Genomic DNA, 12,688 nt, shown 5'->3' with positions numbered 1-12,688 from the left:
ACATTTCTGTAACTATTTGCAAGCTGGGTCACTCCCACTATACCACACCCGTCACAGTGCCTGGCCAGAAAAGCCCCAGAATAAATGCCTGCTAATGAAGAGGGAAAAGAATCACTCATTTAGAAAATGATGGGTATGGGGGTGAGGTGAGGGGATGCTTAAATTTCACAGAGCTGAACGATCATTTTGCTATGAAAACAGTCTAAGACCCAGATAGCTACCTGAAATTCTGAATGTAGGTATAATCCTCTTCTTTCTGCACGAGCTCTGATTTCACCAATGTGTCTCGCAGTCCAAACTTCTGCATGGATAAAATATGAGCCTTGTCTGATACTGTGATAGTGGAGGAGCGAACCATGTCGGTAATTTCAGACTTGGATTTATTCTGTCTAGAAAAAAAAATTTTTTTAATCATATTTTGATGAGCCCTCCATGATAAAATACGTGAATGTAAAGCTAGAAGGTTCTACACACACCACCTGAGTCACAGAAGACTAAAGGGGGCCAAAGGAAAACTTGTTTGCTAAAACAACACTATCTCTATATGGAATTAAATGAACTCATATGTCGTTGATTGCACAGTATATTGGTCCAGAGATCTTCTAATAATAGATTCACAGAATCTTTGATCAGAAGGGGACCTTGAAGATTATCTAACCGAATCCCTTCATTTTTCAAATGAGAAAAATGAGACTGAGCATCATCAATGATTCACCCTGTTGGATGAAGGCAGAGTGTGGACAGATTAGAACTCAGGTTGGACAAGGCTCTTTCTGGACCCTAGTGTCTCACATAACAAGACTATAAAACTGTCCAGATCCTTTGACTTGGTAAGTCTACTGTATTCCACAGGAATAATCTGAAATAAAAAGAAAGGCCGTGAAAATTTGTATTCCACTATTATTTATGTAGTTTTAATAGTCGTATTAAAAAGTATTCAAATACCAACATTTAAAGTTAAGCAAGGTTTGACATATTTACCTAACAGAATCCTAATAATGGCTCAAGAAGCTTTCAGTGAAGACTACTTAATGAATTAAGATATTTAAAGCACCTGAAACAATTTCTGACACCGAATAAATGCCACACAAGTGTTTGACATTACTGTCGTCATGTGCATACTAATTAAGGCTATATAAAAGTATCTATGTAAACCAAGAAGGCTCAAAAGTGACTTGAGAATGACAGATCCAGCTACATTTAAACTGCAGGGACCGTTCACTGTTGCTTAAGTACATAATTAAAATAATGACACAAATCAAGTTTCATCTTGACTAGATGGTTCTGGCTATGAACAGTAGGGGGCACTGGAGCACAGATGAAATAGAACAGCACATAGTGGGAAAAAAAATGGAATAAGGAACTATCTTGAAAGTCAGGAAACTCCTAAAAGAATGGGAGGGAGAAATCCAAATGTTTCTGATCGTCTACATTTCTAAGGCAGGATCAGACGCCAGTTTCAAAGCTAGAGCCACTACTTGCTCGTTCTGGATCCTGGGTGAGTCACATAACCTCTCTCCTTCACCTGTTTCCTTAGCTGAAAGGCAGAGAAAACGATGGCACCCACCTCTCAGGTGAAAACAAGATAATCCACGTAAGCTCATGGCGGCTGCCTACACAGTAAACGCACAATCAATGTCCAAGATTTCTTTTTTTCTTTTTAAGATTTTTTATTTTTTTCCTTTTTCTCCCCAAAGCCCCCCCGTACACAGTTGTATATTCTTCGTTGTGGGTCCTTCTACTTGTGGCATGTGGGATGCTTCCTTAGCGTGGTTTGATGAGCAGCGCCATGTCCGCGCCCAGGATTCGAACCAACGAAACACTGGGCCACCTGCAGCGGAGCGCGTGAACTTAACCACTTGGCCACGGGGCCAGCCCCTGTCCAACATTTCTTAGGCCAGCGGCCCCCAGGCAACATCACGCACGGGAATGATCTCAGCTCTACAACGAGGAAAACCTCGGCCCTAAGAGGTACACACAAAGGGAGAGCCGCATTACCTTGGGAGCAAGTCTTCTGGTTTATCCTGACCCCAGGAGCTCTGGTCCACAAGCAGGCCTTTCCCATTTGGCCTCAAATCATCAAAGTGAGAATTACCTGAGAAGAGAGGGGGAAGGAATTAAAACACAAACATACGCTTCAACATACAGACCACAGCTTCTCAGTTGTCACTGGTTGTCCACATATGGCTTGAAAGTGTAGGAAAGGCCTATAGTCATGTCCAGGTGAGGCTCCCACAGAGCACACAAAGAGGAAAAAAAAATATTTCATCCGATGTCTTTACTGCTGAAAACATACCTCTCCCAGCTAGTCCGACTCCTTTCTCTTGGAGACGGAGTGCATTATAAAAAGGATAAAGCCGTGGGCCAGCCCATTGGTGTAGAGGTTAAGTTCACGTACTCCACTTTGGCAGCCCGGAGTTCATGGGTTAAGATTCTGGGTGTGGACCTACACACCACTCATCAGGCCATGCTGTGGCAGCGTCCCACATACAAAATAGAGGAAGACTGGCACAGATGTTAGCTCAGCGACAATCTTCCTCAAGCAAAAAGAAGAAGATTGGTAACAGATCTTAGCTCAGGGCCGATCTTCCTCAAAAACGAAAAAGAATAAAGCCATGAAATCTGCAGACCTAAGTTCTATCACCAGCTCTACTATTTATTGACCTTTTGACTTGGGGCAAGTCATCTAACCTCTCCTGATCTCAGCAACTTGACCTGACCTGCCTTCCTCACAGGTTTATTGTAGGGATCAAGTAGTTGACGTGTGAGTAAGCACTTTGAAAACCACAGAACATATTATAAAACATAAGATAGTGATCTTATTACCATTTACTGCAAGCGAGACTTCAATTCCAAGGAGGAAAAAGGCAAGGGTCAGAGATCTAGAACTGGAAAGTGTCTCAGTGCTCTAGAGAATGAGAAGAATTGTCACAGGCAACAAATTGCCTTGAAAACCAAAGAGCCCAAGGACTTCCAACAAAGACATATTTGGGAAAGTTGTTACACCACAATAAACCTGAAAGGGAAAATTAATCTGCCAATGGCTTCTCTGTTCCTTAAAAGCCAAATCTCTTGTCAACAGGGAACAGCACGAAGAGGCCACAGAGAAAGGCTGCTGTGATACACAGATTGCAAGGAGCACCAGAGATGTGAAACGTCACTGAAGAATTTTGCTTTAAAGACTATTACTAAACATGGATTTTTCACCCATGAATTCACATGAGCCAGAAAAAACAAACAAACTTTGGAGTTGAAAAAGAAAACACAACAGTTTGAAACATGGAAAGAATAGCATTTCAATGCCTCGAATCAATCACCAAGGCCTTTCCATTTTTCTTCCTAAATGCCTCTCAAATCAATATATTCCTGTCTCCCAATGTCACTATACTAATCCATGTTACCGATATCTCCCTGGAATGACAAAAACCTCAACCAGTCTTCCTGCCTCCTTTCTCACCCCACCCTCTAACCCAACCTCTACACTGTGGCCAGAAGACTTTTTGAAAGAGCAGATCTGATCACATCACTTAAAACCTTTTGAAAGCTCCCTATGGACAACCCCAAACCCCATAATATGGCTGCCAAGTGTCTTCCCAGTCCAGATCCTGCCCACCTCTTCAGCCACATCACTCACCTCAGTCCTCTGACCCCCTCCCTCCTTGAATGCCAAACTCTAAGTATATTACAGTTACTGCTGTTGTACAAAGATCCCACTAGAACCTGACTTCCTTCTGCCTCACCCTGCTTTATGTGGCTAACGCCTACCCATCCTGTGGCCAGGGGTTAGCAAACTTTTTCTCTAAAGGGCCAGAGAGCAAATGCCCTAGGTTTGGCAGGCCTTATAGACTCTGATCCAACCACTCAATTCTGCCATTATAGTACAAAAGCAGTCATGAGCGTAGTTGTATTTCAATAAAACTTTATTTATGGTCACTGAAACTTGAATATTATATAATTGTCACATATCACAAAATAGTACTCTCTTGTGATTCTTTTCAAACATTTAAAAGCATGAAAATTACTCTTAGCTCACAGGCTGTACAAAAGCGGGCGGCAGGATTTGGCCCACGGACTGCAGTTAGCCACCCCCTGCTGTAGGCCACATCTCAGAGGTCACTTCTAAGAAGCCTTCTCTGATTCCTCCCAGACTGGCCAGATGCCCTGACACTGGTGTTCCCACAGCTCCCTGTGCTTCTCCCATCACAGCCTTGATTGGCGTCTACTGTAACTCTCTCCCTCATTAGACTGCGAGCTTATTGAGGACAAGACCATCTCCAATCTATTCATCACTGCATCGCCATCATCCAGCATGCCAGCCGGTGCATTCTAAGAAGTTCAATCACTCCACAATTCAATAGAAAATACTAGATGAATGTGGACCTTTATGTGCCTTATATAAATATAATCCCATCTAAGTGCAAGTCTGTAGCTTTCTCTGGAATGTTTCAGATCATCTTTCAGCGAACAAGAAAAATAAGAAAGGGAGAACTAGAGAGAATAGGTTGTTTCTAGAATTCTACAACCCATGGTTAGTTAATTATTTCTGGAAATCAAATCACCAACTGGATTCTACCTCTCTTACTTTACTCTCACTGAGCTATAAAGCTTAGAGAACCAAGCATTTAAGTTAGTGAATGGCATACTGGGACACCTATTAAAATTGCTGAAAACCAAAAAACTGACAATACCAATTGCTGGCAAGGATGTGGAGCAACAGTATCTCTCGTTCATTGACTGTAAGAGTAGAAAATGGTACAGCCACTTTGGAAGTAGTTTGTCAGTTTCTTATAAAACTAAACACAGTCTTACCAAAGGATCCAGCAATCACACACCTAGGTATTATTGATTTGAAAGTTTATGTCCATATAAAAAGCCTCATGCAAATGTTTATAGCAGCTTTATCCACAATCATCAAAACCTGTAAGCAACCAAGATGCCCTTCAACAGGTGACTGGATAAACAAACTGTTGTACATCCAAATAATGAAACATTATTCAACAATAAAAAAGAATGCATTAGCCCTATCAAAATTCCAATGGCATTTTTCACAGAACTAGAACAAATAATTCTAAAATTTGTATAGAACCACAAAAGACCCTGAATAGCCAAAGCAAACTTGAAAAAGAAGAACAAAGCCAGAGGTATCACACTCCCTGATTTCAAACTATACTACAAAGCTATAATAATCAAAACAGTATGGTACTGGCACAAAAACAGACACACAGATCAATGGAGCAGAATAAAGAGCCCAGAAATAAATCCATACACATATGGTCAATTAATTTACAACAAAGGAGGCAGGAATATACAATGGGGAAAGGACAGTCTCTTCAATAAATGGTGCTGGGAAAAGTGGACAGGCACGTGCAAAAGAATGAAACCAGACAATTATCTTATACCATACACAGAAAGCAACTCAAAATGGATTAAAGACTTAAATGTAAGAACTGAAGCCATAAAACTCCTAGAAGAAAACACAGGCAGTAATCTCCTCGACATAGGTTTTAGTGATGTTTTTTAGATCTGACTCCAAAGGCAGGACAACAAAAGCAAAAATAAACAAATGAAACTACATTGAACTGAAAAGCTTCTGCACAGCAAAGAAAACCATCAACAAAACAAAAAGACAACTTACTGAACGGGAGGAGATATTTGCAAATTATATATCTGATGAGGCATTAATATCCAAAATATATAAAGTACTCATACAACTCACTAACAAAAAACAAAAAATCCAATTAAAAAATGGGCAGAGGATCTGAACAGACATCTTTTCAAAGACATACAGAAGGCCAAGAGGTACATGAAAAGATACTCAACATCATTAGTCACCAGGTAAATGCAAATCAAAACCACAATGAGATAACACCTCACACCTATCAGAATGGCTATTATCAAAAAGACAAAAAATAACAAGTGTTGATAAGGATGTGGAGAAAAAGGAACCCTTGTGTACTGTTGGTGGGAATGTAAATTGGTGCAGCCACTGTGGAAAACAGTATGGAGTTTCCTCAAGAAATTAAAAATAGAAATACCATATGACCTAGCAATCCCACTTCTGGGTATCTATCTGAAGAGAACAAAAACATTAATTCAAAAAGATATATGCACCCCCATGTTCACTACAGCATTATTTACAATAGCCAAAATATGGAAACAACCTAAGTGTCCAGTGACAGATGAATGGACAAAGATGTGATATATATGCACAATGGAATACTACTCAGCTGTAAAAAAGAATGAAATCTTCCCACTTGTGACAACATGGAAGGACCTTGAGAAAATTAAGCTAAGCGAAATAAGTCAGACAGATAAAGACAAATACAGCATGATTTCACTTATAGTGGAATCCAAAAGACAAAACAAACAAAACAAAACAAAACCTGGAATCACAGATACAGAGAAGAGGGCAGGGAGATTGGGGAGGCAAAATGGGGGAAGGGGAGCAATACGTACAAACTTCCAGTTATAAAATAAATAAGTCATGGGGATGTAACGTACAACATGGAGAATACAGCAATAATATTGTAGTAACTTTGTATGATGATGGATGGTAATTAGATTTATTGTGGTGATCAGTTTGCAACGTATACAAATGTTGATTCACTATGTTGTACACATGAAACTAATATAATATTGTACGTCAATTATACTTCGATTAAACAAAAGAAGTTATCAAGCCACAAAAAGATATGAATGAATATTAAATGCATATTGCTAAATGAAAGAAGCCAGTCTGAAAAGGCTACATACTATATGATTCCAATTATATAACATTCCAGACAAGGCAAAACTATAGAGATGGTAAACAGATCAGCGGTTGCCAGGGGTTGGGGCTGGGGTAAGGATTAAATAAGTGAGGCACAGGGGGCTTTTTAGGACAGTGAAACTAAACTGGAAGAAACTATAATGGTGGATACATGACACTATATATGACCTTCAAAACCCATAGGACTTGACAGCACAAAGTGAACCTTAATGTATCCAAATTTTTTAAAAAATCATTTTGGAGGTCAGGGATCCTGGGGTGAAACGTAGAAAATGACAAAAGAATCTACCTACGTTACAAATGTGTGAAACAACCTCACCGGAGGTGGGATAAAAAGTGCTGACCTAAGTACCTTTGGAAATATGTGGAGCCTGCAAGACTGAAGGCAAAAGGAACCGCATGCAAGCGCTGTACTCCAGTTGATAATGCTGTTTCCCACGGGTGTGGGTTAACAACTCGGAAGCCACTAGACGTGCACACTGGGACTGAAGAATGAAGCCAATGCACGGCAGATGGCGAGGGCCAGGTCCCCACTGCTGGAGGAGGAGGTTCCAGACAAGCAAGGAGGAAGCTGGAATGCTCCATGTGGGAATGGATTCGAGCTGGAGACATCAATATGAACTCATGTTGACCTTAATATAGAGATGGTTACATTTAGAAACACACACACACACAGGTAAGTATACACACAAATGTTTCCTTGCTCTGTCACCTAAGAGGGCCTAGAAGCAAGGACATACTAGTAGCAAGGACCACACTTAACACCCAGATCTTGGTTTCTAATACCATTCTCCAACACAAGGAACCAGGGCTCCCTCAGACATGGTTATTCTGGGACTGGGGCAGGAAATACACAAGATGAGCCCAGAGCATTTTGTAGGTGCCAGAAAACAAGAAAGTGTTCAAAAACACGAAAATAAAACACCCACGGGGATGGGGGTATGTCAAAGGGACACAGGAGCCAACCGAAAGAGCTCCAAGGGCCATGATTGGAATAATTTGAGCAACAAAATAAATAAAGTAGCATTGGATTATAATGCAAAGTACAAAATAAGTATCCATCAGTCCAAGTTGACACAAATAAATTGAATAAAAAAATAAATGGAGGAGAAGAGACAAATCTCCTCTGGAGAATTCCAAATAATTTAGGTGAATACTCTGCCTGCAAGGAGGCAGAGCACAGCTCCCCTTCCCTGAGTGTGGGCTGTGCACAGTGACTGCTTCCACAGTGGACAGCGTGGCAGGGGGGAAGGACGAACGACAGTGGAGAAACTTGGCCAACAGGACCTCAATCGGGTGCTCGAGGTTCACGCCAACAGTGACAGGTCATGTTGACGGCACGTACCCTCAAGATGCTGTGATGCAAAGGACACTTCACTTCTGTGGCCTTCCTCCCCAAACCTGTAAAACCAGTCCAACCGTGGGGAAAACACCAGACACATCCAAATCAAGGGTCATTCCACAAAATATCTCATCAGTACTCCTCAAAACTACCAACGTCGTCAAAAGCAAGGAACACCCACAATGAGAAACGGTCACAGCCTTGAAGAGCCTGAGGAGACACGAGGACGACACATAATGTGGTACCCTAGACAGGACCCTAGAACAGAAACAGGACCTAAGCCCAAAACAAAGGAAATCTGAATAAAGGATGGACTGCAGTTAATAATAATGTACGGATATTGGTTCATTAATTGTGAAAAATGTGCTATAACTAATGTAAGATAATAATAGCGGAGACTGGGTGTGGGATAAATGGCATCTCTCTGTGCTATCTTCACGATTTTTTTGAGACTCTAATACTGTTCTAAAATAAAAATGTTTATTTTTTAAAAAGGCGTACTGGGAACTGAAATCAAAACTCTCTGAAAGGCTCACCCAGCCTCTGCCTCACTTCCCACTCTCTTCTCAACTGCCTGCAACGGGGCCTCGGGCCCCGCCACCCACAGCGACTGCTGGTGTGAAGCTAGTGGACAGTCTTCCTTGTTGTCATATCCGAGGGTCAAGTCCCAGTTTTCAGCTAAGCCCGCGTCACCTTCTTTGGCAGCACTTGAAAGATGACCGCTCCCTCCTCTGGTAAACGCCTTTTTCAGTCCTTGAAGCCTCCTCGTTTTCTCTCCCCTACCCGACCTCCCAGCACCGGAATGACTCCAGGCTACGTCCTGGGATGACTTCTTCTCTAATGCCACTCTTCCTCATCTAGGTGACCTCATGTAGTCTCACGGTTTTAAAAGCCAGCTACCTGCTGATCATTCCCAAATTTACATCTCCAGTCAGGGCCTGTCACCTGAGCTCCAGATTCTTATATTCTGCTTCCCCTCTTAGTCTTCCTCATCTCAGTAAATGGCACCATCGTCAACCAGCTGCTCAGAACACCTAACACTCCCTTGTGACTCCTCTTTTGTCCCCTCACACCCCTATCCAGCTCATCAGCAGTTCAGGCAACTTCTACCTTCAAAAACATACCCAGAAGCTCTCACCGAGACAACAGTAAGAAAGCGCATCACTGCATCAGATGAAGTAACTTCCCTGCTTAAAACTTTCAGACAGCTTCCCACCACACTCAGAATAAAACCCAACCTCCTGAATGGAGTTGATAAGGCCTTACCTAATCCAGCCTCCAGGCCTCTCTGGCCTCAGCCTTCACACTCTACCTCACCGGGTCAGATCAAGTCACACTTCCTTTTTTTGCTGTTCTGGAGCGTGTCAAGCTCATTCCCAACTAGGTGCCTTTGCTCTCGCTGGTCCCTTTGCCTGGAATGCTTTTCCTCCAGATCTCCATGTTGCTCACTCCATTTCTTTTTTTTTTTTTTTTAAGATTTTTTTAATTTTTTCCTTTTTCTCCCCAAAGCCCCCCGTACATAGTTGTATATTCTTCGTTGTGGGTCCTTCTAGTTGTGGCATGTGGGACGCTGCCTCAGTGTGGTTTGACGAGCAGTGCCATGTCCGCGCCCAGGATTCAAACCAACGAAACACTGGGCCGCCTGCAGCAGAGCTCGCGAACTTAACCACTCGGCCACAGGGCCAGCCCCTGCTCAGTCCATTTCATTCAGGCCTCCGCTCAACTGTCAGTAGCTCTGACACCCCATTTAAACCGGGCCCACCACCCCACATCACTCTATCCCCTTACTCCAGGGGTTCCTAAACTTTCTTGGTTCACAGCACCCTTACCGCCTCCATAATTTTTTCAAGGTACCTCTAGGCCAAAAGACGTACGTAACAGTTCTGTTTTAGTTAGGGCCAAATAAATTACTAAGTACTTAGGTCCTAACAACTTAGTAGCAGTTTGAAAAAACACACATAGATAGAAAGAAAAAATAGGACTTCTATTTCATTTTAAATACCCACCATTACTTAATGAGATGTGTGTGCCTGTTGGGTACTGCACAACTTCTCAACCCTGGGACTCAGACTGGACACCACACACGATGCTCCGCATTGATCTGGGCGTGGTACTTGTTTTTGATCACAGGAGCCACCAAAAACCCAGCTTCACAAAGACAGGACGTCATCAAAAGGAATGCAGCACCGTCTAAGGTTGAAACTGTGAACTACCTCAAGCTAGAAATTCATCTGATGTTCCAACAGATGTCAGACAGTATCCGTGTTTACCTTCAAAATTGTAAACGTCCCTCAGTGCCCCTGTGTGTTCAATGCAGAGCCCCAGGGTGCCTCAGCAAACAGTTTGGGAACCACAACCTGGTTACTTAAATTTTTCCTCTTAGTACTAACACCATTTGCTACTGAATCTTATACGTATTCATTGGTTTATTGGATGCTCTTTCCATGAAAATGTAAGCCTTAGGAGGCAGGGACTTTGTCTTCTTTCTGCTATTTCCCAGGGACCTGGAACAGCACCTGGTGCATAGTAGGTTCACAATGTGTTAAATGCATGAAAGTTTCAGGAAACGTAAGCTGACATCTAACTCTACCATTATCTTCCTGTTTAACAAGATACTTCCTCTCTTTGGGTGTTAGTTTCTTCATCTATAAAGTAGGATCTTTAATATAAATATCTCATGGGGCTTTACAATATGCAAAAGCAAACTAAGGAATACTGGTTAGGAGCTCTGTTTCTGCATGTGAGCGCTTTCTAAGGACTCCTTCAGGATTTTGGTTTTGGGGGTAGTTCCTACCAACAGCCAGACTGAAAAGACATCTCCTGAAGACAAGTGGTTTTGTCCCTGTGGATTCAATTACGTCCATGAGTGGGCAACGTACTGAGTGGAAAATTGCCTTGCAGACCTACATCTTGTCAACGTCCTCACACCATCTCTCTCTGGACACGGTCCAGCAAGGACTGGAACATCTTCATTCATGACTCTATGTATGGAAACTTTAAAGGATGATTCGGGGGATTTCCAGCCACAGGGTAGTCTTCTCGGAATCTCTTCTTTCCTGAATCTGGCAGGAAGCTGGCTGTCAGCAGCTCTTCTACCAAGTTTACCATCACACAGCCCCACGCTTCCCTCTGTGGCCACAGCTTCCTGTCCCTCCTCCGCTCCTGCTTCCCTACTCCCACTCTGCTCTTTTTCCAACCTCAAACCTCCGATCCTTTGTCTCCCAATCTAATAGGTGATACCTGAGAATTTGCCTTTCTTCCCATGTCCTGTTACCAAGTCCGATAAATCCTCTCTCCTAAATATTTTTATACCTGAGCCCCTTCTCTATCCTTACTACCACGCCTTAGTTTAGGCCCTTAATATTTCTGGAAAGCACCTTCAATGACTTCTCTGCCTCCATTCTCACTCCCTCCGGCCCATTCTGCCAAGATCTAGAAGAAAGCACAAATCTGAACAGGTCATTCCTGCATGTAAAATCCTTCAATAACTTGCATCACCTTTGGAATAAAACTCAAACCTCTAAGTATTACATACAAGAACCTTTATAATTAGCCCCAGACTACCTTCCAGCCCCATCTCTCACCCCCCAATTCGGTCACACCAAAATTATTTATCTTTTTCGATGATGCCTCCTCACCCCACCCCTGATTCTGGGTGTATCCTGACCACCCCTCCATCCCACCTTCATGCAGTGAACTCCAAACGCATCCTTCAAGACTCGGCGCAGGAGTCGTCTCCTTCGACAGCCTTCTCTGGCCCTCTCCTCACAGTCTCATATACCCAGGGCATAGCGCATCAAGGCACTCCCCATAAAGGCAGTCTTTAGCCCTTTTCATTTGTCTCACATCTCTGGCTAGACCACATGCGTCTTGGAGCAGGGGATGATGTTTTTCTTCTGTGGCCCCCGGCTCACCATATATATGCAACATACCAGGTTGTCAGTAAACAAACACCGAACAAAGAGCCATAGAGCAGAGACTCAGGTGTCAGTTCTGGGGGCCTTCTCGATGACCACCTTTCACGCCTACCATGAAACCATTTCCGGTAAGAGACTACAGAGTAGGTCAACCAGAGCAACAGCAGCAGCTCGATCTGGGTGCATAAGAGTGCAGAAGTGTTGTATTTTTCTTACGAATTCTGTGCATTGCACTGCACATCCTACAAAAGCAAAACCCCTCTCCCATGCCTGGCTAAACAGATCACATTGAGGCTCCTTCCTTCGCCCACATGGCGGGAGAGCCTAGTACAGATCTGCAGTCCCTTAGCTGAAACCCTTGGGGCCAAGTGTATTTTGGAATTCAGAATTGGGGGAATTTTAGAAAGATGCTACATTATCTGTGGCAAATATTATACAACATCCTCAGCAGAGTCTGAGGCAACACCCACTAACCAAACACTCATATTTCCACAGTGCACTTCATGAGCCGTAAGACTCAGTGGGATACATAAAGGCTATAAATAGGATTGTGCAGTTCACACGAGGCTTCCCTGCCAAACTGAACTTGGACCAAACTTACACGCAAAGTTCTTTTCAGTCTTTAGAGATTCTAGGACTTCAGAACTGCTGATAAAGGAC

General features: G+C 42.8%; 1 protein-coding gene across 1 annotated transcript in view; it reads right to left on the bottom strand.

Annotated features, from left to right (window-relative positions):
- Positions 1 to 12,688, bottom strand: part of INPP5B (inositol polyphosphate-5-phosphatase B) — a 48,260-nt gene that overhangs the window by 18,658 nt on the left and 16,914 nt on the right. Inside the window, 2 exon segments of the mRNA XM_070510317.1 lie at positions 222 to 389; positions 1,999 to 2,095. Of these exon segments, the coding sequence (XP_070366418.1) occupies positions 222 to 389; positions 1,999 to 2,095 (265 nt within the window).

Source organism: Equus asinus, chromosome 5, assembly GCF_041296235.1.
Source record: "Equus asinus isolate D_3611 breed Donkey chromosome 5, EquAss-T2T_v2, whole genome shotgun sequence".
NCBI classification, from domain to species: Eukaryota; Metazoa; Chordata; class Mammalia; order Perissodactyla; family Equidae; genus Equus; species Equus asinus.
Note: the sequence above shows the minus strand (reverse complement) of the source record. Positions and strands in the feature narration are given on the sequence as shown.